The sequence below is a fragment of the Euleptes europaea genome, chromosome 8 (genome assembly GCF_029931775.1).
Source record: "Euleptes europaea isolate rEulEur1 chromosome 8, rEulEur1.hap1, whole genome shotgun sequence".
Taxonomy (NCBI): Eukaryota; Metazoa; Chordata; class Lepidosauria; order Squamata; family Sphaerodactylidae; genus Euleptes; species Euleptes europaea.
The window spans coordinates 14,321,415-14,348,594 of NC_079319.1; the positions used below are offsets into that span (position 1 = coordinate 14,321,415).

General features: G+C 47.5%; 1 protein-coding gene across 1 annotated transcript; it reads right to left on the reverse strand.

The window, feature by feature from the left end:
* Nucleotides 1-639: 639 nt before the first annotated feature.
* On the reverse strand, nucleotides 640-24,527 carry TBC1D31 (TBC1 domain family member 31; the record flags this gene model as incomplete). Its single annotated transcript, XM_056854670.1, has 21 exons — nucleotides 24,445-24,527; nucleotides 22,267-22,389; nucleotides 21,577-21,692; nucleotides 20,513-20,691; nucleotides 19,348-19,499; nucleotides 18,185-18,344; nucleotides 16,749-16,949; nucleotides 15,975-16,142; nucleotides 14,910-14,989; nucleotides 14,678-14,824; nucleotides 12,237-12,370; nucleotides 11,238-11,371; nucleotides 10,213-10,392; nucleotides 9,592-9,824; nucleotides 8,982-9,134; nucleotides 8,082-8,217; nucleotides 7,126-7,218; nucleotides 6,337-6,477; nucleotides 3,787-3,981; nucleotides 2,124-2,274; nucleotides 640-701 (listed from the first exon to the last, which is right to left on the reverse strand). Coding segments are annotated over exons 1-21 (3,015 nt in total), but the record flags the coding sequence as incomplete, so codon positions are not given.
* Between the last annotated feature and the right edge of the window lie 2,653 nt (nucleotides 24,528-27,180).

The following is a 27,180-nucleotide window of genomic DNA, read 5'->3' on the forward strand; positions in this document are numbered from 1 at the left end:
AGGAAAGGTGGGATATCCATGTTTTAATAAATAAATAATCATAACAAGAAGAGTTGGTTTTCATACCCTGCTTTTCTCTAGCTTTAAAGAGTCTCAAAGTGGCTTACAATTGCCTTCCCTCCCACCCCCCACAACAGGCACCTTGTGAGGTAGGTGGGACTGAGAGAGCTCTGTGAGAAGTGTAACTGGCACGAGGTCACCCAGCTGGCTTCGTGTGGAGGAGTGGGGAAACTAACTCAGTTCTCCAGATTAGAGTCCGCCGCTCTTAACCACTACACCATGCTAGCTCTCATAAATTTTGTGGTCAGATTTTCACAGCTTATTAAGTGACAACAAGAGGTGGGTCTAACTACTTAAACCAACTGCCCACCTCTACCCTAGTATCACTCGCAAGCGCTGGCAAAGTGCAAAGACGGTAATCATTTCGAGAGCTCAAAACATCTTGCTGAATCACCCCTCCCCCCCCCCATTATGGAAAACAGGAAAACATTATGGAAAACAGCAAAGCAGCCAAGTGGGAAATTGAAGAAGCAGCCAAGTGGGAAATTTAAAGAGGCGACTCTTGGGTTGATACTTACAGGGTGTCGAGGAGTCCACTGCTGATGAATCGTTTAGGCAGACGTTGCCAGGCTGTGAGGGGGCCTTACGGGGCGCCTGACGGTCTTGCTGGGTCTGGGGGGTTCTCAAGTCACGCAGCCTCTCTGCAGAAAGCAGACCGGGTTATTGTTAAGCTACAAGGCAGAGTCAGGCACACTTTGTTCCAACACGTACCTTTTAATGCAAGGACACCCAATATTTTATATACTGTGAACCAGCAAAGAAAATCATGCAGTTTTGAAAAGATGGGGAAATTGTAGTGTCTATAAATGGATGGATCCCATGCAAGATGTTGGCAGGGACGGATCTCTCCCACCTTCCCTCCCTGTTCTGTCCAGCCAGCCCTCAAAAACGTCAGGTCAGAGATTGCGGGGACTGATATGGAAAAAAGCTACGTGATACGGGTGGATACAGCAAAGAGGAGGGACGATGGGAACAATCAACTATCCTGATAATGGGTAGGGTCCAATCCAAAGTCTGCTTTTCTTTCAAAGTACCCAACCCAACCAGGATTCAAAACATCATTATAAAATAATGACAACATATGGTATGCTATAATGCAAAAGGTGCTCTTTGTCGAGAGGGAAGACAGTGACAGGGATTAACAGGCAGTTTCCATCTCCCTGCAGATTATAGGACCCAAGCTCCGCTTGTAAGGCTTTGCAAGTTACAAATAACCATCTTGAAAACTGAAAGGAGCCTGAATGCTGGTCTCTTGTACAGCCTCAGGTCATTCCTACACCGGCGGAGGCTTTTGAACAGTCTTAAAGAGGAGCCATGTGCGAGATGTGTCACAGCAGCCCAGCCTTGAGGCTCACGCAGCCGTGCAGTTAGAAAGGGGCAGTTCAGCTCTTTGCAATGAACCAGTTATGCTTTACAAGCAGGGTTATGTGGCGCCTACAGACCAAGCAAAGCCCTGACCTGGATGGGCCAGGCTAGCCTGATCTCGTCAGATCTCAGAAGCTAAGCAGGGTCGACCCTGGTTAGTATTTGGATGGGAGACCCACCAAGGAATAGCAGAGTCGTTATGCAGAGGAAAGCAATGGCAAGCCACCTCTGAACCTCTCTTGCCTTGCAAACCCTACTGGATTGTCCTAGGTTGGCTGCAACCTGACGGCTGATGTCGTAGCAACTTATTACTACCCTGTGTTCTCTTGGCCCTCTGCTCATTTCTGAGACTCTCATGGCGTTGACCTTGGAATGGACTGGCCTGGCATTTGGACTTCACTTTTGATATTGACCCTCAGACTGCTATCTGACTACGTTACCTGCTTCTGGCCCTCAGGTCTGCTGGCATTCAGGACACCCGCATTCTGCCCTTCCTCTGAGGAGTTCAGAGCAGCAGGCGCCGTTTTATTATCTCGACCAACCAGCGAAGAGGGTTGCACGGGTAGCGGGGGGCCCTCACGATGAACTGAAAACTCAGCAGTGATTCGAACCCGGGTCTTCCCGGTCCAAGGCCAAGCCTGCATCTGCAACGCCACGAGCCAACTTTCCATTAGCCGCCCCGCTTGGTGGAGACTCACCGAAATACCCATCGTCGTCCTGGAGCTTCTCAGCCAGCTCCACAGCGTCGTTCATTTCGTGCTCGAGAAACCGCTTCCGGTTGGCATCCAATGCCGCAGTGATGGCCTGCTCCGCTGCCACCTGCTCTCTTTTTTCCAGAACCTCCTTCCACTGGGCAGAAGATGGACAGACAGCAGACAGGCTCTGTTAGCAGCCGCATCGGAGAGGGAGGGGACTCTACAGTTGGGGCAGTCTGAAAGTTATTTTTCAGGAATGCAGCATGATCATTGAAAGGGAGCTAGAAAGTCTGTGGACATTCTGGAGCGTTAAGGACATTTCTGGAATCCTAAGAATATTAACAGTTTTGGGGGTATAATATATTTATCACCCTGCTTGGGTGGCATCCACACCTTAACTGGGTCTTGCCTGGGTCAAGCAGTTCAGTGACAATTACAATCAGCTTTGTTGTGTTATGCCTAGAACAGGACAGCTGAGACATGGTGGTCAACCACAACCCCATTTAACTGCTCCCCATTTCGTTTACCCTTCCCAGATCAACTACACTTAGTGACCTTCCCAAGAAGATCAAGATTGGGAAAGTCCTTAGTTAAACAGGGTTAGGGCTAGCGGAAAAAAGGTGGTGGTTGAAAGGAAGAACATTCACGAACCAGGGGTCCATCAGTGGCTACTAGCTACAGTGAAATATCAGGGGAACGGCTTGGCCTCTGTGCCTGTTTGCCGGCCCTCCAGGGCAACTGGCTGGCTATGTCACAGAATCATAGAGTTGGAAGGGACCACCAGGGTCATCTAGTCCAACCCCCTGCACAATGCAGGAAATTCACAACTACCTCCCCTCCACACCCCCAGTGACCCCTACTCCATGCCAAGAAGATGGCCAACCACCCCTTGCCCCCACAAAAGAACAAAAACCTTCCAGGATCCCTGGCCAATCTGGCCTGGAGGAAAATTGCTTCCTGACCCCGAAGTGGCAATTGACACGACCTTGGGAATGCAAACTGGATGTGTGAAAAACTGGGCATGTGTGAAACAGGATGCTGGATTAGATGATCATGTTCTTACGGCTACTTCTCTGTCACTGATGCATCGAGTGTTTAGCACAGGGGCATCAAACATAATGCCAGAGGGCTGGATCCGGCCCCTTGAGAGCTCTTATCTGGCCCACAAGCCAGCTGAGGCAGCCGCCCCCCACCCTCGATCTGGCCCAGCCCGACCAAGTGACATTTATGTCATATCCAACCCTCGTAATGATGGAGTTCAACACCCCTGGTTTAGCAGATCCATTGCTGGGATTATCAATTGTGCTAAAGTCAGCTGTCATCTTGTATGATAGGTCAGTTTGTATGTGAATGTCCTGTGCTCAGTTCTAAGCAGACCTTTCCTCCCTTAGGAAGCAGAGAACACTTGAACAGCACAGCAACACCACAGATTTTGGGTGAAACCCTGAGAGTTTTTCTTCTTCAAAGGAAGTAGGGGTGGCAGAAAGAACGGGGTGGGGGCTCTTGAGAATTTCTCAGCACTCTCATCAAGCTTCCCAGGAGTTCCTTGGGGGAAGCCACGACAGGTAAACTGGTACAAAACTGATGTACATCAGTCGCCTAAGATTAGCTCTAAGCTTGAGCAGTCCTTGATCCTCTGGCCTTTGGCAACCCTTCAAGCTCTTACTTTTTTAGCCTCTTCTTCTCTCAGCGTATCGAGCAGCTCCGACTCCATCGCTCTGTTGCCATGAAGGTGCTTTGCCAGCTCTTGATAGACCGCTTCACGGTCCTGATCCTCGAGTCGCTGCTTGCGAAGGACTTGAGCTCGCCATTCGGCATCGATGAGCTCTTGGTCGGTCTTGGCCAGATGTTCTTCGGCCAGCTGAAGGAGACATGACCCAAGTGAGTGAAGCAAACACTTATTGCCAGGGAGACAGAGAGGCTTTGTAAATAACCACTTACCTCAGGGATCCCCAACCTTTTGAGCCTGTGGGTACCTTTGGAACTGTGACACAATGCAGTGGGCCCAGCCACACCCTAACCTTCAAGCACATGGCGAAGAGCCTTGTGCTGTGGTGGCAGCTACTGCCAAATAATTTTTCAAAAAAATCTGCACATCCAATCAAATCTCCAACAGCCCATCAGAAGCCTTGTGGCCGCACCTACTTTCTAAAAACACTTGGCAGGCACCAGGGAAGGTGTTAGTTGGTGGCATGGTGCTCACATTGAGGACCCCTGACTTACCTAGTAGTACGTGGCAGGCAGGAACTGCCTCCCACCAACCAGGCAAAGCAGATTTACAAAAACTGGTTCTCACTTCTGCTTCTCTTTAGGCAACAAATAACCTAACGAGGGTTTGTTCAGGCATATGGGCTAGCAACCTGCATGGGCTTATTTATAGGGCTATGATACATAGGTAGGAACCTCATTCTATTTATGGTAGTCAATTAATCAGAGGGACTTAAAGAAGTGATGAAGATTTCCCTGTAAATAGCCTTTTATCTTGCTATTTACAGGGAAATCTTCACCACTTCCAGTTCACCAGATTAGCCTCTGCTGCTCATGTGGAGGAGCGGAGAATCAAACCCGGTTCTCCAGATCAGAGTCCACCACTCCAAACCACTGCTCTTAACCACGACACCATAGTGCATAACTGCCTACATCTAGGGTTCATATGTGAGACTTAGGATGGCCAAAAGGAAGAAGACAAGTTGGTTTTTATACCCCACTTTTCTCTCCTGCAAAGAGTATCAGAACGACTTACAATCGCCTTTCCCTTCCCCTCCCCACAACAGGCAGCTTGAGAGGTAGGTGAGGCCGAGAGAGTTCTGAGAGAACTGTGACTAGCCCAAGGTCACCCAGCAGGCTTCATGTGGTGGAGCGGGGAAATAAATCCAGTTCACCAGGTTAGAGTCCTCCACTCTTAACCACTGCACCACGCTGGCCTGAAGCCTGTGATTTCATACAGTAGAGCAAACCTAGATTCCAACCTGAAGATGTAACTAGTGAACCTTCACAACTTCCCCATCCCAGGGGAAAAAGGAATACTGTCCTGCAACCACCTACGAAGTTTTTCTTCCAAAGGGGAACCCCCTCAACAACAACAACTGGTTGAAATTAAAAAGCGTTTCTGTCTGGGCATTAGGAAGAATTTTCCAACAGTTATAGCGGTTCCTCAGGAGAACAGGCTTCCTAGGGAGGTGGCAAGCTCTCCTTCCCTGGAGGTTTTTAAACAGAGGCTAGATGGTCGTCTGTCAGCAATGCTGATTCTATGACCTTAGGCCAGGGGTGAGGAACGTCAGGCCCAGGGGCCGTGTAAGGCCCGCGAAATAATTCGGTCTGGCCCTTCATGGGTCCTGGCAGATCTCTCGCTCAGAAGGATCTAAGACTGGCAATCTGTCCCCTCCCGCAGACAGGAATAGCCTTTATTCAAGGTGGATGTGAGTTTGTTTTGCTGAGAAAAGGAACCTTCCTCCCCCCTTGCAGAAGAGTCATTAGCTATGGAACTGCTAGGACTGCCCAAGAAACTATGTTAACCCTTTCCCACCCGGGCCATGGAGAAACGAATTCCCTCTGTACTACAAGAGGGCTGGGGGCGGAAGTGGCAACAATGGAGGGGTTAAAGGGGGCAGAGCCAGAATGCAAGGGGAGCGAGTTCTTAGCCAGTGTGTTTTCATTTCATCCCTGCAGGCAGTAGTAGTAGGAGCTGGCTGTAGACTCCAGCCCCGACCATGCAGAGCAGGAGCAACTCCGGCGTGCAGCTGGACAGCTATGCCCAGCTGGTGAAACAGACCATCCTGTGCCACCAGGTGGGCGAGTGCACCACTGGTTGGATGCCTGCCTGCTTGCCCATGGGGGGAGGGTCATCTGGGGTAGCTGCCTGCTTGGGGCTTGGTTGGCTAATTTTTAAGTTGATAATTTTGTATGGCCCACGAATGATGTTATAAATATCCAAATGGCCCTTGGCGGAAAAAAGGTTCCCCACCCCTGCCTTAGGGAGGGCATCTTGGCCATCTTCTGGGCATGGAGTAGGGGTCACTGGGGGTGTGGGGGGGAGGTAGTTATGAATTTCCTGCATTGTGCAGCGGGTTGGACTAGATGACCCTGGTAGTCCCTTCCAACTCTATGATTCTAACAAGAGCTTTACAGGACTCCAGTGGAAGATAAAGCTTAAAAGAGCCACATTTAATCCGTTGCAAGATATGTCCATCCCTCGAGCCCAAATTCTTGCCCTTACGATGTGAGCTTTACGCTCGCCGTCCTGCTTCGTTTCAATCAGCCTCTGAAAGAGCTGGTCCTCGAGATATGCCTTCCTCTGACTGGTGTTCAGCTCCCCTTTCACTTCCTGAGTTGCCGTTTCCTTCTCTTTGACAAGTTTCTGTCAAGAGGTAAAAGACAGTTAAGGGCACTGCTCCTCAGAAAGACACATACGCAGCACTGACGCGTTAGCATTTATATCGTGCTTTGGACACCAAAAGCAATTCACAGATGTCACCGTGCTGCCATGCTTACAGCAGGCGGGTTGGCATTATTACCCTTGTGTTGCAGACAAGGGGCTGACAGTGTGTGGCTGGCCTAGTTTCACCTAGTGGGTTTGGGGATAGAACTGAGACTCAAACCTGGGGGGGGGGGGGAATCCCAAATCATAGCTTGGCATGCAGAAGGTTCCAGGTTCAATCCCTGGCACCTCTAATTAAAAGGATCAGTCAGTCGGTGATGTGGAACACCGGGACAGCCAGTGCCAATCAGAGGGGGCAGTACTGACCTTGACATAATACCCTCCAATAGAAGGTACCTTCATGTGTTACCAGGCAACGTAGGCGCGCCTGTCAGCCATCTGTCAGCAATGCTGACTCTATGACCTTTGGCAGATCATGAGAGGGAGGGCATCTTGGCCATCTTCTAGCCATGGAGTAGGGGTCACTGGAGGTGTTGGGGGGGGGGAGAGGCAGTTGTGAAATCCCTGCATTGTGCTAGGGGTTGGGCCAGATGACCCTGGTGGTCCCTTCCAACTCTATGATTCTACCTGTTCAAAAAGCCGCCGTTGAGCTTGAAGCTCCATCTGCTGCACTTCCACATCCCGAATGGTGGCGGCAGTTTCTCGATCTCTCATGGATGCCTGGAACAGACGTATGCAGGAATGCCAAAAGAGTGAAATTGTTGATCCTTTTTTGTTTCGCCTATGTCTTCTTTTCTACTGAATATTCTGAATGTAACTTAAAAAAAATCACAGAACTGGGGAGGGGAGAGAGATACCCAAATGTGACCCAATCCAGCAGGAAATTCCCAGCCTCCCCACAAAATTGAGATCGGCGGAGGTAAACTTTTTGAGCTTGGGTGGCTGAAGTCAAGCTGTTCATGTGCTGGAGTCTCCCTCAGATGCTTGACTCAGGAGAATCCAGCTGTCCTAGACTCAAGAAGTCACTCCCCATCCTTTGGAAAATGAGAAGCTGATGGAGAAGATCCCCAGGAGATTCTTTCTTTGACTGATCTCTGGCACTCCAGCAAAAAAAGGACCTCCTGCTAGAAGTGCTGGGAAAGAGCTTCCTTTGCCTGAGACCCCGGGGAACTGCTGCCCAACAAGAGCAGAGAATGCTGAACTGGATGGACCAATGGCCCGATCTAAGGCAGCTTTGGGCATTTATTGTTCCTGAAGAGACAGACCCCTGCTGTTTTTGGGCATCACTTTTGGCTCACTTGATGCTGCAAAAAAGAAAAAGGGAGATGGAACACTGGCATGCGTAAAGGCAGAGGGGCAAAGGTTAAGAGATAAGGAAAGGCCTGGGACTTGAGCTGAACAAGGTACCCCTCTCTCATTCTTGGGAAGTTCACCCTTTCTAAGCTTCTAAAAGCCCTTAGAAGAATCGAAGCCCATTCATTTTGCAGACTCCAATAAGGTGGAACACAGCAGGGAAGCAGGTAGAACACAGCACAGCGTCAAGAGTCGATACGCTTTTGCTGGCTCGCCTCTTGCTTGGTTACCTTTCTTGCAATTTCGTCATCGAGTCTGTTCAGCTCCATTTCCCGCTGATCTTGCTGGTATTTCAGAAAACGCCTTCTTGCAGCTTCCAGTAACTGCAGCTCCTTTACTTTCAGCTCTCTCTTGACAGCAGCCAGCCTTCAGAAGCCACCCCCGGAAAAAAAGCCCCAATAATAATTAAAAGGACGTAGACATTTCCTGGCGCAGCAACGGAGAGTTCTTGCGGTCTAGTGTGGCGGTTCTCAGAGCTGGGCCCCATGAACGACCCCACCTAAGGCAAGAAGAGATTTCCCTGCAAGGGGCTTGCCTCCCATCAGGAGATTATGACAACAACCACTGAGGCCACACTGAACTGGCCCTACACGCAAATGACATGACAAAACCCCTACTGACCCAGACTGTGGGCACTGCATCTAAAACACGGCAGGGAAAAGGCTCTTTTAGTGCTATCTTTCTACAAACAGAGAGGTTTTCTTCCATTTTCCAATGGGTGAGCATTCAACCCCCCTTCACCATTTTTATTCATATCCCTGCCTTTCTCCCCAATGGAATCCAAAGCAGCTTATATTTTTCTTTCTCTCCTCCGTTTTAGCCACACAACAACCCTGTTGTGAGCCAGTGTGGTGTAGAAGTTAAGAGTGGTGGACTCGGTTCTGGTGAACCGGGTTTGATTCCCCACTCCTGTACATGAAGCCAGCTCGGTGGTCTCCTTGGGCCAGTCACAGCTCTCTTAGAGCTCTCTCAGCCCTATCTACCTCACAGGGTGTCTGTTGTGGGGAAGGGAAGGTGATTACAAGTCGGTTTGATTCTTCCTTAAGTGGTAGAGAAAATCCGGGTATAAAATCCCACTCTTCTCAGCAGCTTCTACCAACAAGACAGAGGACAGCCAGAACAGAAAGTACCTCTGCCTTTGCTCTGCCAGCTTCTCCTCTTCCTTCAGCAGAATCTTCCGCCTCTGCTCCTCCGCCTCGCGCAGCAGCTCTTGCTTCCGGTACCATGTTTCGTCATCTGCCCTCTGCTGGACCGCTTTTGCTTCTATCTCATGGACCAGCTGCCTGCAGACAAGAGATCCAGGCTGTACTTTCCCGCCTGCAAGCAGACTCCAAGAGAGCCTCAGTAAAAGCATGGACTTGTGTTTAAGCTCACTTTCTACCACTTGTACAACTTTAGCCCACTTTGGAAAGTGGACTCTGTGGCATTATACCCCATTGAAGTCCCTCCCTTCCCCAAACCCTGCCCTCCTTAGACTCCATCCCCCAACCTGGAGCTGGCAACCCTAACTTCATGGGTGTTCATGTGTGATGGGGGAAATAGGGATACGCGTGCACCCAAGTTGTTTTAGTAACTTGGGCTAGATCATCTTTAAGCCCAACCCACTCTGGAATTCTGATTATTCATTTCTTCCACACCTCACCTGCAAACCATTCTTTACCAAAAACAACAACAACAACAAAAACAACAACACTAGACTCAAGAGAAAGCTACCCTGGCTCCCCCCATTTCAAGCAATACCTCTCTCTCAGGTACTCAATTTCATCCTGCCTGATCCGCTCTCGCTCTTGGGACTGGTAATCCACGATGAACTTAGGATACTTGTTAAATATCGGGTACTGCCCCTTCGTCAGGGGCACAAAGTCGTCCAGCATACGCTGGGGATGGATGTCTGCCGGGGTGCACGCCATGAGATGGTAGGCCTCCTTCATCACAGTGTTGATGTCCAAGTTGTTCCGGTGATGGAAGAAATACTGCAAAGATAATTTTGTTTAATGCACACATACTCAGAGAGAAATCTGCTCACCTGGTCGACCAGCAGAGCAGGGGGCGGGGGGGACGTTATTATACAGCGTGACCACCAATTTTTAAAAATTTTATTTAAAGTATTTATTAGCCACCTCCTTCTACCTTATGGAACTCGAGGCGGCTTTCAATATAAACAGAACAAAACATTAAAATATATAAAATAACACCATTAAAATCACAATTTACAACTAAACCAATCAAATGCTGTCCAGAATAAAACCTATGATGGGGCTGGGTTGCACAGTTAAAAATGTCACACGACTCCGGCTCCCAGAGGGCAGAACAGGCCCTCAGAATATAGAACACGGCCATCTTGAACAGTGAAAGGTTTACCTCAAAGTCTTCCTTCTGGTTACAGTGAAGCAGGGGAGCTCTGGAACGTATCACATAAGCAGCAACCAGCATCAGGAGATACGAGGGGTGGTTGGAGAAGACGTTGTCAAACATTCTCAGCCATTCCTCCCTCGTCAGGACCTCAGAGAACATGGTTTCTAGAAGCGGCCAAGCATATACCTGAAGTAGCGTGGATAAGACAGGGGTAGTTGTAGACCCAGTGACAAGAAACTTACTTTTAAAAATGTATCTTTACATTCAAGCCCAACTTCACCTCACAATAAAACCCCCTCCAGCCAACTTCTTAACCAGCTTGGCTGACTTAATCCAGCAGCAGCCCTCCTGGGTCTTGGCTGAGGGAAAGCTTGGCGCTACAAGAATCCAGGCACGCACTTAATCCCCTAACACGTGTTCAGAGATGAAGTGTTTTTTCACCTGCCAATGCAGGCCACAACAACACTTCCCTCTGAAGAAACAGCATTACCCTTTTTCAGAGAAGGCCCACTAGGATCACAGAGTAACTCACAGAAAACACAGCTGCTTTGCTGAGGCAAAACACACAAAAGCTGTGCGGCACCTTAAAGACTAACAAGAGGATTAAGGCATGGATACGGCACAACCCATTTGTTTATTTTTAAGGAGCCGCGAGACGGCCAGCGGTTTTTGCTGGCCACCGCCTTGAATCAGATTCACACGCGAAGGAGAATGTGGTGGGGATGAGGCAGTGGCAGGAACTGCTCCGCCTTGGCCTGCAGGTGATGAATTCCAGAGCTGGCGCTTCACTTAGAAAATCTGCAAGCAAACAGAAAACGAGCACAACCAAGCAGAAGTTCTACCCCCCTCTGCTTTGTTTGCTATACTCATTTCCTAATAGGAGGGAGCTTTTAAACTGAGGGGACACATTCCAAAATGGTGCCGCCGCTCCCCACCTGAAGCTCCAACTCCTAGCTCTGGGATGCTTATACACCCGGCCACCTCACCCCGTTGCTGCTCCCCCTCTTCTCAAAGCCACGTTGAAATTTTACCTGCGATGTTACATTGCAGTTCATCAAATGCTGCAGCAGTTCTTTGTCGTGATGTGCCAAGATGTTTTCCACCATGCTCAGGACGTTGATGGGAGGATTGGGGAAAAACTCAAACCAGTGCTGACACCAGTTCGCTGGAAGAGGAAAACAAAAGACAGCTCCTGGGGACCCATCCACTATCTGGCAATGGCAAAGAAATGGCATTTCGTCTTGTCTCTCCCCCCCCCCCCCCAATTAGGGTCATGCCATACGTTAGCAGATATACTGCAACAGGTGGAGGTGAATTTAAAACATTTGTATGCTCCTTTACACCCAATTTAGGGTCCCCCAAGGCGGCGAACAGTTGCAACATAAAAACAAGCTTTAAAATACAAACGAATGAATAGAAACCATTTAAAGCAATCACTAAAACGTGTGGATGTACAGACATACAAGCAGGAAGGAGGGCCACTGAAAATTAGTAAGGGAATGCCAAACAGAAAAGTCTTCACTTACTGGCGGAAGACAAACTCTCCCTGGAGAGGGTGTTTGATAATTTTGGTGCCATGACTGAGAAGGCCCTTTCTTGGGTAGTAAAAAAGAACAGTCCAGTAGGACCTTAAAGACTAACAAAATTTCTGGCAGGGTATGAGCTTTCTTGAGTCACAGCTCACTTTTTCAGATACAGCTAGAATGTGAGTCCATCTGTCCTTAAGTAGAGAAGAGCGAATTCAGACACCCATGGCAATAGCATGTAAATGTCAATAGCAGGTAAATGACAACAGCAGGCATGATTGGATTAGGTGTGATATGCAGAGGGGGTAGAAGGCGTGAAGAACCTCCTCTGTATGTCACAAGCTTCTGTTATTGCGGGGATCAAACTGGAAGGAGGAACCACACAGGCCACCTGGAGCGCTCTGGCACCCCCTAAACTTCTCGGAGGAGAGGTGGGAACAAACAGCCAAGGATGCTTTTGCTGGTGTAGATTGGGTGGTCCTCCTTTTGGAAATCCCGCCTTACCTATGACAGTAGCCACCACTTCAAAGCAGATGAGCTGGTTGTTCTGGAAGAGTTTGACAAAAGGGAAGGCCAGCAGAGGGATGTAGGGCATCTCGCCAAAGATGGCAGACCAGTGAGCAAGAGAAGACAATGTCCTGTGTAACAGAGAGAAGCAACAGCTGGGGGGGGGGGAATCTTGCAGAGCAAAGAAGCCGCAAAGGGTGCTCCAGAGTCCAAGACCCTTTTCAATGAGCATAACAGCTCTTAAAGGTAACTTTCTCCTGGGTTTCCAAGTGCAGGGGGTGGAGTCCCCCCTTCCTTACAGAGTGGAGCATTTAAAAATGCGACTCCCCCAGCTGTACCCTGAAGGTATTACAGTCCATACTACCCCCACCTCACGCTACTGCTTGGCCTTAAAGAAGGCCAATCACCACAGAGGAACATGGGGCTGGTAGCAAATATTTTGAAGCAAGTCACACAAGGAGTGTCGGTATCCCCACAAGGAGTACTACAGGCACCCTCTCCTGTGTGTCCTACTCACAGGGAAGGGAAACCAGACATAGCCATGAGAGGCCGGCATGGAAGATGATATCCATAGATCGAGGGCTGACCCAGGCAGACTCAGTCCCCAGCTCCTCCACTGCTGATGGGGAAAGGGGGAAGAGAGGCAAGATTAAACTGTGCACTAGCCCAGACCTGGAACATGTGACCATTTCCTGCAAAGGTCATGAAGCCCACTGGGTGGCCTTGGTTCAGTTCATAGAATCACAGAGTTGAAAGGGAACCACCAGGGTCATCTAGTCCGACCCCCTGCGCAATGCAGGAAATTGATAACTACCTCCCCCCCACACATCCTCAGTGACTCCTACTCCATGCCCAGAAGATGGCCAAGATGCCCTCCCTCTCGTGATCTGCCTAGCTTCACAGAATCAGCATTGCTGACAGATGGCCATCTAGCCTCTGCTTAAAAACCTCCAGGGAAGGAGAGCTTACCACCTCCCGAGGAAGCCTGTTCCACTGAGGAACTGCTCTAACTGTTGGAAAATTCTTCCTAATGTCTAGACAGAAACTCTTTTGATTTAATTTCAACCCCTTGGTTCTGGTCCGACCTTCTGGGGCAACAGAAAACAACTCGGCATCATCCTCTATATGACAGCCCTTCAAGTACTTGAAGATGGTTATCACATCACCTCTCAGTCTTCTCCTCTCCAGGCTAAACCTACCTAGCTGTCTCTCAGCCTCACCTACCTCGCAGGGTTATTATGAGGATAAAATAACAGCATGGAGAACATGGTATGCCACTCCTGAGCTTGCTGGAGGTAGATCAGGATAAAAATATGGTAGGATAAGAAAAGGCAGGAGAAAGACTAGGAGATGGTCTAACCCAGTGGTTCTCAACCTGGGGCCATATGGCCCCCTGGAGGGCCCCAGGAAAGTCCAAGGGGGCCCCAGGTGAAAATTGCATAAATGGGGGGCCACAGCACGAGACTAGGGGGCCACAGAGGGAAGTGAGAAGTGAAGAAAACAGAAACACATGAAAACCTAACATATGACTTTCTTCATTGCACTTCTATACATCCTTTGCAACTGTGGATTTTTGTATCGCTGTACCCAGCTTGCTGGGGGTACAGGGAAGATGACTGGGGAAGGCACTGGCAAACCATCCCGTAAACAAAGTCTGCCTAGAAAACGTCAGGATGTGACGTCACCCAATGGATCAGGAATGACCCGGTGCTTGCACAGGGGACCTTTACCTTATCTTGTGCAACGGTGGTAGAGGCTTTGTTCTCCCTTGTATGTGAACATTGTTATTAGCGTGTTGTATTCCCTTTTTGTGGGGTATTTTTTTTGTAAATTTCAGTTTCCCAATAAGAACTGCATGTGTGCATTTTGTGCTTATGCTTCCTTGTTCCTTGGCTATTTACAAACAAAACATTTAAATAGCTACCTTTCTAGCGGTAGGACAGGGGGTCCACAGGAAGGAAACGAGGTCAGAAGGGGGGCCATGGTCGGAAAAAGGTTGAGAACTACTGGTCTAACCTGCGCAAATTCTTCCATGCATGGAAAAAAAGAAACCCTGCCTCCTAGTGGACACAGAGGAGATTGCACCAGTGCCTGGACTGTGAAAAGCAGAGCTAAGTGGAATACTATGGGATTGTTTCAAGTCAAACATCAGATGATTTCCACAAATGTTGTCCACAAGGCCTTGTTTGACTTAACATGATTAGTACAGGCAATTGCCCAGTGAAAAGTTATAAATCACAGTAGCATCTTCTGCCACAGCAACCACAGCATTACCATTGTAAAATAAAAACAGGAGTCCACTGACATTTCAGAGATTTAACAGATTTTATTCCACCATGAGCCTCTGTGGAATAAACACTGTTAAATCGCTAAGGTTCCACTGGATTCTTGTTTTATTGTGATCCTACAGACTAACATGGCCGCCCTTATGGAATTACCTTTGTAAGACCCTCAAGAGCTTCCGGCTTTTAATAGGGTATTCGTTCTGAAGATGCACAAACGCTGAATGGGTCCCTTTATCTAACAGGCTGCTGAAGGCCAAGTGATTTTCCGGGAGCTGGAGTAAGGACCGCCAAACAAACATCCTGCAATCACAAGACAGATTTAACAGTGTCGGACCCGTTTTGGTCGACCAGGCAGAAAACGATAGATTAAGGGCGAGGCACGCACCTGTATTTGGCTGGATACTCCCCAAAACCCTTCAGCAAGGCTTGCAGACGCTTCTTGTTCAGTCCGTCTGGCAGGTCATTCTAAAAACAGGACCAAAGTAGTTTCCCTACACAGAGGATAATGACATCGTTGCCCGCTTTGCTTGCCTCTTTCCTCCTGCCCCTCCCCTCCATTTTGAATTTTTTTCCCACCCATGTAAACAGTTTTGACCCTTGCCCTGACCCCTCCTCTTTTCTGGTCTCCACAGTGGTTCCTTCTCTCTTCCCTTAAATGTTATCCATTGCCTTCCAAAGCCAATTGCTTCTGTCCCCAAAATGGCTGCTCTGGTAGACACAGTTCTGGCGCCTGAGGCAAGTGTTGATAGCTGTCGGCCCTGCTCAATGGGTTAATAGGAGAGAGACACTCCCAGACAGGGCCGCTTCCACCTCCCTGCCAGAAGTGGACTTCAAATTGCCAGTTGTAAAGATGGTTGCCATCCATCAAGCAAGCCTAACAAATGAGCCTTTATCAGCTGACCTAGTCTGTCCGAGACAGCAAGAGAAATGAGTTCGCCGGGGCAGGGGTAACCCAGAACGGGAGAAGAGACAGGACTGCTCTCTAAATATCTTGACCTTAGGGAAGTCATCCTTTTAGCCTAAATTACCGCTATATGAACTGAGGTGGGGGTATAGAAATTTTCCTCATGGAGGAGGGAATCAAAACCATTCATCTCTGAGAGGGAAATGCTTCATACTGAATTAACATGAGGGATTTGTGTTTTTCGCAGATGAATTCTCGGTACTGGAAAGACGAATTTTTGTTATTGCTGTGTCCAACGGAGGTCCCATCACCGAGGTAAGGTGGGGTGGCCACTTTGGATTTGAGCACACTCCAAGCGAAGCATGCAGAGAGACGTAATAGAAATGGTGCGATCCAGTGGCAAGTCCACCTATTGAAATGAACGGGGAGCATGCAGCTTCCAGTAGGGCCAGCCAAGAGGACTTTCCCCCATGTTAATTAGTAAGTGTCTCTCATTTGGATCTTCAGGCAGAAAATCTTGGGCTGCCCTACTACACATGGTCTTACCTCTTTATCCTCAAGTGAGGCGTTCGGCTGCAGTCTAAGCATTTTTGTGTGGACTTTGTTCCCTTTTGGTTTCCAAGGCCTCTCCGGCCTTCCAGACAACACTCTCATGGTCAGCTTGGGCGTGCCTTTGGAAGGCTCATCGATCACTTTAAACAAAGGTGGGGGAGGCTGAAGGGAAAAAAACAACTCAAAGATTTTGGACTGTTCATTACAGCCTTAAAAACGACAGGATAGAGGCTTGGAGCCTCGAACCTCAGATGAAATCTGTTCTTCTTCACTGCTCTCTAAACAGAAGCCAGAGAGCGTGAGAATCATACGGAGTTGAATGTTCTAACAGCCCAACAACAAGTTACAGCAGATACTGGCCTAACCCGTGGTTACCGCTGCCATTTTACAGGAAAATTTAGCCGTTTGCTACAAGGGCCCCCTGCTGCGCGACAACAAGCAATCATGGAGTTGGAAGGGGCCATAGAGGCCATCTAGTCCAACCCCTGCTTAATGTAGGATCAGCCTAGAGCATCCCTGTCAAGTGCTTGTCCAGCCTCTGCTTAAAGGCTGCCAGTAAGGGGGAGCTCACCACCTCCCTAGGGAGCTGATTCCACCAATGAACAACTCTTACTGTAAAAAAAAATGTTTCCTAATATCCAGCCGGTACCTTATCTCTGAAGACAATCCTGCTACTCCCTTCTTTTAAAGTGCCAAAACAGCAAGAATGCCCAGACCTGATGCTTTTCGTGCACATCTGTGTGGGTTCCCATTGCTTGTGGAACTGACCTTGTTCAGCTCTTGTGTCAGAGCCTGGATGCCATATATGTTAAGGCTGCCGTTCTCCATGACCGCCGCAATGTATCTTCCATTGGGGCTGAGGGCAGCTGTGCCGATACCCTCTTCGTGGCTGCCGACGTCGAAGAGAAGCTTGCACGTCCGTATGTTGACAAACCTCATGATGCTATCTTGGCTCAGCACTCCAAGAACCTACAATATGCAAGCAAGCGTTTACAAAGCTGGCTTGGCATAAAGCGGACACATGTTCCATCGAGAGAGCGATTTAGCATTCTCTGGGCCGCAGTCCTCGAGTATAAGTCACAGTGAAGTTAAGTGGGGGGGTTACTTCTGATTAAACATGGTTAGAAGTGGGCTGTGCATTTAAGAATTCTTACAGAACCATCCTAAGTCAATTCATTTCAATGGACTTAAAAGGATGTAACTTAAGATTGTGCTGTTTATTGTCCTGAAGGGAAATAAGTCATTGCTGAGCTGCCAAAAAAAGACAGAAAGTTGTGTGTGTGTGTTAAGTGCCCTCGAGTCACTTCCAACCCATGGTGACCCTATAAATCAACGTCCTATCTTTAACAGCCTTGCTCAGGTCTTGCAATTTGAGAACCGTGGCTTCCTTTATAGCACTGGTTCCCAACCAGGGGTCCATGGACCCCCAGGGGTCCGCGAGAACTAAATTAAGGTCCGCGAAACAAAGTTATAAACCCATAATAAATTAATATTTTCAATTAAAAGTTCTCTATTATAAAAATATATTCAAATATTATTCTAAGTTTAATGTTTAACTAACAGTTATGATTAAAGTTTATTTTCAAATTCTCGGAATTTTTATTTTGAATCTTGGGGTCCCTGCACTGAACAAAAAAGTCCTATTGGTCCCTGGTCAAAAAAAGGTTGGGAACCACTGCTTTATAGAGTCAATCCATCTCTTGTTGGGTCTTCCTCTTTTCCTGCTGCCTTCAACTTTTCCTAGCATGACAAAGGCATCCTGCGTTAGGAAGAGGCGGAACTCTCCTAGCACCTTTGCTCGTTGTGAACTTTGCTAGCATCAAGGCCAGGCATGTGGGCAGCAGAACTAAAGAGCTGGAGCACAATACACCAGCCAAATACTAGGAGGTGTATCCAAGAAAAACCCAAGGGTCAGAACCGTGGAAGAATCCTCTCCACTGATTGACCCTGCCTTACCGTACTGCTGCACCTCTCAATGCATACACAGAGAAACACAGGATTTGTGGCACCCTTGTTTTCTATGCAGTAACAGGTCCTTCCAGAAGGCAGCATAAAAGTAAGAGCTCTGCAGGGGCTTTAACCCAGCTAATAGGGCTCTGAGACACAGCTGAGGGTCCTGACCCATGAGTTGAAGAAAGCATACTTCCACTATTGAAGCGTGGGGAACCCAGCGCTGTTCCTTGGCTTCGAAGTCTGTCACTGACCTGATTAGAACCTCCATCAAAACTGTCCACGAGGAATTCCAGGTGGCGAACTGATCGCACCTTTGTCGGCATCTGGATTATCCTCAACAGCTGCCTGGACTCCAAACACCACAAGTGAATATGATTCGATTTGCCCCCAGCTGCCAGGACACGACCGTCTCTGCAGCACCAAAACAATACACAGCTTGAATTAAGCTGATTTCCTCCATTTCAAGTTTATTTGCTAAGCTGTTGGCCTGAAGGATAAACTATGAGCAAGGTGTGACTTCCAGCCCAGTCCAACACAACTGAGAGCCAAACTAGACTTCATTGGTTCATCATGTACTGCACCTCCCCCACCCCCAGCCCCCATGTCTACCATGTTGGGGTCCCATCAGATGGTGTCTTGGGAATTAAGTTCCCACTAAGGAACTTCTAAGTGTGTGGAGGCCTAGTGCGGATTGGAAACACGTGGACAGGGGGCTGAAGCCTTCCCCCCCCCATTAACCCACCATTTTTTAATGTTTTCAGATTTTTCTGTAAACCTAGTGAGTCCCCCAAGTGTTATGGCAATGTGGCCCTGATCCACAGATTTAAGAATCTGCAGATTGGCCCAAACTTGACAATTGGAATATAAGATACTTAACATACTTTAAAATTGTACTACATAAATTACATATTCCTGTCACTTAAAAGAGACATACAATTTTGCCCTGGCATATAGAAATATAGGCCAAAATGGGAGGAGGGACAGAGGACAAGTATGATCCTAGCCCCCTCCCCGCTGCCATTTTGAATGCTGGCACATGGTTTAGGGTTGCCAGCACGGGGCTGGGAAATTCCAGGAGATTTGGGGGTGGAGCCTGGGGAGGTAGGGTTACAATGTCATAGCGTCTACCCTCCAAAGCAGCCATTTTCTCCAGGGAAACTGATATCTGTGGTCTGGAGACAAGACGTAATTTCAGGAGATCTTGAGGCCGTGAGCTTGGCAACCCAATGGCACACCAACGTCCCTGCAAACAAACTGCAGGGGTTCTTTTTGGTACTCAGGTCAAAAAGGTTGCCTACTTCTGTCTTAGAGGCACACTAGAAAGCCAGAGGGAAGGACTGAAAAACTATAATCATAATAAAGACGTTCAGCATGACCTGTGAGGACTTTTGCCCATGTGAAGATCACAACGTACCGTGTAGCAGCAAAAACTTTATAACGCAGGTAAGAGCCTTCTACTGGAGACGGCAACTGATACTTGCAATGAAGTGTATCGAATTCCCAGGCAAAGACTGAGTTATCTTTAAAGCAGCTGATAATGGTGTTACTTAGCGGGAGGAAGAAAACCTGAAAGCGAAGCATAGAACACCTAAAATGGTATTTTAAAACAAGCCTTCTTTTATAGCTTAGCAAGAGCTGTATTTCAGCTTCTCAAATAGAACAGATCTCCCCCTAGTCTGCCTCTTTCTATTACCTGAAAAGAGTCCTATGAGCACAGGACTGCAAGGTCTCCTGCTATAGTGAGAGACCTCCTACCCATAGCTCTAGTTGACCGCCAACACTTTCAGCAGAAGCGAGAGGAAATTGGAAAAAAAGAGAGGAAAAAAAACGACATCTGCTTCTTCCCTACATCACTTTCGGGGAAAACTCGGAAGCGATGTAGGGTAGCTCTAGGAATTGCTGGAAAATCTGTGGTTTTGACCCCCATGTCCCAACCCTCTCACCAGTTGTCAGGCTCGGCCTGGTAACCCTATGTGAGCAACCAATTAAACTAGTGTCAGGATGAGTCCACAGATGGTTAAGCCAGGACTTGAGGGATGTCAGGCTGAGACTGATTGTGTGCTCCACCATCAAGCTCCGGTAAGGAGAAGAACTACAGGAAAACCAACCAGATTAGAAAGGGGTGTGTGTGTCACAAAAATAGTCCAAAGCAGGGGATGAGGTCCTGCTGTACTAGAAATTCCTGGATATTTGGGGGTGGAGCCTGGGGAGGGGCTTTGTCTCAGTGGTAGAACATCTGCTTGGCATGCAGAAGGTTTCTGCATTCCCCGGCAATTCCCCGTTCAATCCCCGGCATCTCCAGTTAAAGGGACCAGACAAGTAGGTGACGTGAAAGACCTCTGCCTGAGACCCTGGAGAGCTGCTGCCAGTTTGAGTAGACAATACTGACTTTGATGGACCAAGCGTCTGTTTCAGTATAAGGCAGCTTCAGGGGTCCATGTGAAAGCTTCTAGGTCATGATGCTGCAGTTCCTTAAGATAAGCTGGTCTTGCGCTGCCCAATTCCTCCCTCTCCCTCAACTGAGGGCCACACCAGCTTCCAATGGCGTGAACAGAATACAGAGTTTCCTTAGAACTAACCTTCTGGATGCCCACAGACTGGCGAACATTCAGCTTCCTTTTGCGCTGAAAGGTGTCAAGGTCCCACAGCTGGGCTGTATCTGCAGAGGAGGTGATGGCGTATCGGCCAGAACCGTGAACGGAGATTGAGGACACGGAAGAATCATGGCCCCTCATCCAACTAACAAGCTCTTTGGTATCTACAGCGAGAACAAAAAGCAACAAGAGAAGCTTTCAGCAAGAAGTTTTAGGCTGCGTTCAGATGTCTGATTTACCCACTGTTATGTAAAAGGTGCCCTGACCTGGATGGCCCAAGCTAGCCCGACCTCGTCAGATTATGGAAGCTAAGCAGGGTCAGCCCTCTCTCCCCTTCCCAAACAAAATGGTGGTAATTTTTGTGATAACTTTCTGGAACTTGAACAAGCTTTCCTCAAAATTAGGAAGGTCAGAAACTCCTGGTGTGACCCAGCCTAAGTTAAGCAACTTTATTTCCCACTGACTGCAATGGAAAGGAGGGGTTGCTTCAACCTCTTCCATTAGAAATAACACTTTATTTATAGATACCCCCTTCTTTTATCCCCGATAGGAACCCAAAAAGGCTTAACACCGTTGTTCTCCCATCCTCCATTTTATCCTGACAACAGTCACCTTGTGAGACAGACTGATTGAGCCAAGGTCACCCAGGAAGCTTCCATGCCAGAATGGGGGGATTCGATTCTGGGTCTCCCAGCTCTTAATGGTGGCCATATTGTGTCCTGAGGGTCTTTTGTAAAAACACAAAACCCCTTTTCACTTCTAACATAGGTGAATGGGAGGCACCACGGAGACAACAGGAGTTCTGCCGGCCAAAGGCTCTCCATCCGATTTAAATAACTTGCCATTCAACTAACCCAACATGGCTTCAGAGACATTTCTCTTTTACCACCAATTATGTTTTGTTTCTTCAGCTTCATGGAAGGCAGCTTACCCTGTACTTGACCTATGGTGAAGCAGACACTTGCCAGGGAGGACAACCAAGATTAAGATGTTCAGCATCCTACAGCCTTCTATCAGGAGCACAAGTGTCATAAACAGTATCCGTTTACCTGTATCAAAGCACTTCACGGAATAGTCAGCCAAAGCAACGAGAAATTCCTTTTTCCGGCGAAGATTGAAAGCCAGAGCAGTGCAAGCTTGTGATGTTTGCTGAACCAGGTTAAACCTGTTTGTACAAATTAAAAAATTATTCCGTTCATGTGCTAGAAAAAGTAACTGTCAAGAACCATCAAAACACTCTCAGCGACTGTCGACAAGATGGACGTCGACATCTTATTCGCTCTTCAGATACTAGTGAAAAGACAATCCTATAAAATGGAGAATGGTCTCATTTTCCCAAATGGCTCAGAAGATTTCTGAAACATTCAGGGCATTACAAGCAAGCATGAATAGAGAGCTATATTTAATGCAGAATTATATTTAACACAGTATAATTTTGTATTTTATAAGAGCAGATTTATATTGTTGTCTGGCTTGTGCTGTATCAATAAACATTACATCACATCACAGTGTTATAAAGACATAGCACAGTACCAATGCAAAGACCTGGAAAGGATCTTATCAAAACAAGGGGAATAGCAATCCCTGTTTATTGGAAGAAAAGCAGGACATCTCATTTTAAAATAAATAGCAATATCAGGAAAGCTCACCCAACAATTGCCTGGTATGAACTGTACATCCGTTAATATAATTTATACAGGGAAAATGTGAAGATTTAAAGATAAACAAGCCTCACCCACCGGTTGCCCATGAGATTAAAAACATAGATATTCCCTTGATGGTCTCCAGCAAGTAACAAATCTCCAGAGCTGTCAAAGGCCACATGCAAAAAACGGATCGTCTTGGAATGATAGCCCGTGGCACTGTGAATAATATTTGCGATGATGCTGAGGAGAACACAATAAGAAGTTTACAGCCTGAACCTATGCAGAATTGCGGATCCCCAAGGCTACTAAAGCCAAACAAGATCGACTGGACTTACCTGCATGTGTCCCAAAATATCCTTCAGGTCACCTAGACTTTCTAAGCAAGCAAAACTGTTTCTTGTACAAAAACTTTTCTCAGCCAGATCCTTCTAAATTTCCTTAGGGCCTAGGCCATTACAAAACATCTACACTTTGAAAGGAGCAAGATCTCTGAAGACGATAAATACACTCCACGTGTATGATAAAATGTAAATAAAATGTACACTTTTTGAACCACCTCTGTTCATCTCTTGCCCTGAAAACCTTAGGGGGTCACGGTATGCAACTTGGCAGCACGTTCCACCAGCAAGGACAGCCTGCATGGTGCAGTGGTTAGAGTGATACACTGCAATCTTGGAAACACAGCCTCAAATCCCCACTGTGCCATGGAAGCTTGCTGGGTTTGACCTTGGGACTGTTACTCTTTGCCCACCTAAACTATTTCACTGGACGGTTGTCGTGAAGATAAAACCAAGGAAGGGAGAATGATGTTGTAAGCCACTTTGGGTCTTCACTGGGGGAGAAAAGCGTGGTATAAATATCTAAAACGAAGTAGTGGAGCACAACATAAGCCACTTTGGGTCCTCACTGGAGAGAAATGAAGGGAATAAAAATAAGTAAACAAACAAACAAATAGCAGCAATCACGGTATGCTCAAGAAGTGGATAACAACCTTTAGAGCCATCCTGTTTAAAGACCTGTCTCCTCTACCTCAAATTACTTGTCTTCCATTCCATATAGTTACAGACCCTTCTTAGCTTTAGGAAATAGAAATTCTGAGCTAGAATCTTCACCTTTTACCATAGTTGTGATTACAAGCTTGCCTTTGCTGTTTTACTTGAACACAGTCAGGGTCGTAAAAAGGGAAATCTCCTGCTCTTCTCTGAGCACACCTAGAATCTGATCCTTTTAACTGGAGATGCTGGGGACTTGTCATCTTGCATGTTGCCGAGCTAAGATTGCAGACAAGATATACTGAGATAACATACACAAAACTTTAAATTCTTCAGGGAAATGGTCTTCACTAAAGCACACATGAACCGCCATTCATTTAAAACCAACAAGCAGCCACTGCACAAACGGATCAGATTTTAATGTTTATAACTGGTAACAGCTGTAAAGGGCACTAGAATTGCTTTCTACTCAGACCCAAGATCTGCTTAGCCTAATCTTTGCTTTCCAACAACATCCAACCAGATGCTTCTGGGACCTGTTTGTTCCCTGGTACCTTGAGATATATGGGGAGATTCCACTTAGCCAGCATGAATCTCAGTGACAAGAGCATTCTCTTAGCATACAGAGTCCCAGTTTCAATCTCCAGCATCTCCATTTAAAGCACTGGTTCCCAACCGGGGGTCCACGGACCCGCAGGGGTCTGCGAGAACTAAATTAAGGTCCGCGAAACAAAGTTATAAACCCATAATAAATCAATATTTTCAATTAAAAGTTCTCTATTATAAAAAATATATTCAAATATTATTCTAAGTTTAATGTTTAACTAACAGTTATGATTAAAGTTTATTTTCAAATTCTCGGAATTTTTATTTTGAACCTTGGGGTCCCTGCACCGAACAAAAAAGTCCTAGTGGTCCCTGGTCAAAAAAAGGTTGGGAACCACTGATTTAAAGGGATCAAGCAAAAAAGTAACTTGAAATACCTTTCTCTGAAACCTTCAAGAGCTTCTACTAGTCAGAGCAGATGACACCAACTTGGACAGAGCAGTAACCTTATTTAATATAAGACAAAGCCCATGCCTTCCATCACCATTAACAGAACCAGCAACCATAAGCTCGCCGATCCCTTTTGCAGAAGCAATCTGCGCGGGATTTGCAGGCATGCAAGGTACACTGCTCTTGCACATGGAGGCTCTGTTCCAAACAAACAAACAAACAAACAAACTGGGCCTGAGCAAGACAGAAACCGAGAAACAAAACTAATTTCTTGTAAGGTTACCCCTGCTGGGCTGCTGGGGAAGGCTTGCGGTGCCAGATCTTGCCCTCCTCCCTGTTGCCCAGATCGGTACTTTGCATCCTGGCCGAGATACCAACCGCTCTCCCTCCACAGGATTCCAACCGAACTGCCCCGCCCCAACCGCCGCTTTCTCCAGCCAGAGCCCGCCCACTTTCGGAAGGCACCAAATGCTACCCTGCACGGGGGGGGGGGGGAACGGAAGAGGCCGGCTTTCTTTCCAATGCAAGGGCAGGCGAGGCTCCCCTCCTGCAACCTGTTAAGACCAGCCCGATGCCTGCTGGGAAATGTAGTTTCTCCGGGATAGCTTTCGCAACGTGGGAAGGAGACCCGGCGCAGGTGCACGCTGCGACGTGCAAGCAAGCATCGTCTTGGAAGTTAGAAGACGCGGCTTCAGCTCCGTTTCAATCCAGGGGGGAAAGGTTGCTTCTCCCCTACCACCCCTTCATCCTCCTTTTTCTGCCAGCTTTGCTGCGCTTTTTAATAGCAAGTGGGAAATTCAGCATGTTGAATTTGCATGAAGGTACAAAGAGAAAAAGCTGTACCGGTTGGATGCGGCTGTAAAGACACAGGACAGCTGGTAGCCCTGCCTAACCCCATCTTGTCAAGCCTTGGAAACTAAGCAGGGTCAGCCCTGGTTAGTATTTAGATGGGAGACCACCAAGGAAGTCCAGAGTTGCTGCCCAGAAGCAGGCAATGGCAAACAGTAAGAACATAAGAAAAGCCCTGCTGGATCAGACCAAGGCCCAGCAAGTCCAGCAGTCTGTTCACACAGCGGCCAGCCAGGGGCCTCTAGGAAGCCCACAAACAAGACAACAGCAGCAGCATTATCCTGCCTGTGTTCCCCAGCACGTAATATAATAGGCACGTTCCTCTGATCCTGGAGAGAATAGGTAAGCATCATGACTAGTAGCCATGGGTAGCCCTCTCCTCCATGAACATGTCCACTCCTCAAAGCCTTCCAAGTTGGCAGCCATCACCACGTCCTGGGGCAAGGAGTTTCACTATGCGTTGTGTGACGAAAGACTTCAGTGTATCTGTTTTGAATCTCTCACCCTCCAGCTTCAGCAGATGACCTGGTATTATGAGAGAGAGAGAGAGAAGCTTCTCCCTGTCCACTCTCTCCATACATGCATAATTTTATAGACCTCTATCATGTCTCCCCTTAACCGCCTTCTTTCCAAGCTAAACAGCCCTAAGCATTTTAACCGCTCCTCATAGGGCCGTTGCTCTAGCCCCCGGATCCTTTTGGTTGCTCTCCTCTGCACCTTCTCAAGCTCTGCAAAATCTTTTTTTTTAGGTGTGGTGACGAGAACTGTACACAGTATTCCAGGTGTGGTCTCACAATAGATTTGTACAAGGGCAAGGAATAGAGAATGAAACAGCAGTTTTATTCTCTGTTCCTGGTCTACCTCTGTTAGTCTCTTGCCTCGAGAACCCTGTGGTCAGGGGATGGCCATGAGTTGGTTGTGACTTGACAGCACATTAATTATGATGACGGTGACGATGCCATAGGGAACCCTGGGTTGTTGTTTTTTAAAAAGAGGGTGGTCTTGACTACTTGGAACGAGAAACACCCTGTGGCACCACAGTGATTGCTGTTTGAAATGGATCTATTTCATTTTCCGAAATAAATAACAATTGGGCACCAGAAAGGTTCAAACCTCCCACTCGGGCAGGAAGCTGATGGGAAGACTTTGAGGTAGCCGCCAGCCTCTTAGCTTCCCCAACCCACGTCACAGGGAGGCTGCAGATAAAATGATGGGTGTGATGAAACAATGTGCACTCCCCTGAATTTAAGGGGACCCGTAAAATAAAAATCTAATAAATTAACATTATTTCCCCCCTATATGAAAGCCATAATTAATGTGTTACAGTGCAGTCCTATGCAGAGTTACTCCAGTTTAACCCCCTTGATTGAAATGAGCTTAGCCTGGGTATAACTGCGTGTACTGTTAGTTTCTTTACACGTATTGTTTTAAAAGTACATGTGTGTGTGTGTGTGTGTGTGTGTGTGTATATATATATATATATATATATACATACACACACACACATACACATTTATGTGTATATATATATATATATAGCGAGAGAGAGAGAGCGCTAGGTGACATATATATATATGTGTATGTGTGTATATATATATATATATATATATTTATTTATTTTCAAGTTTTTCTGTTGTAATTTGTCACCTTGGAGGCCCTAAGTTGTGTGAAAAGGCAGTGTACAAATGTTTTAAACAGATGTATAAAATATTATGTTCTGACCGTCCAGGTTACATTTTTTAAATGACTATTTTCTTTTTAGGTGTGTCTCTGTGTGACTTTTTAGATGATAAATACATAAGCTGCTTGGGTCCCCATTGGGGAGAAAAGCAAGCTATAAATATCTAAAGTAATAAACAGACTATAGACATTATTTGTCGCCAAAATTTGGACAAGGGTGAAAGGGAAAAGCCACCCACGCACACGCCGGCCCCTTTTAGAAAGGAGCGCCTTCCGCCTCTCCCATTTATCCCGTTGCTTGGCAACGGGGAGCCCGGAAGTGGCGGTTGTCGCGGCCGAATTCGCAGCGGCCACGTCGGAGGGAGGCGGGCTCCACCCATCGTCCATCCTCCGCGACTTCTCTGGAGTGACGGCTCCGGCAGCCGCGTGAGGCGCAAGGCCTAAGCTTCTAGGCCCGGCGCCCTTTCGCGCAGCGACCGAGGAGGGAGGG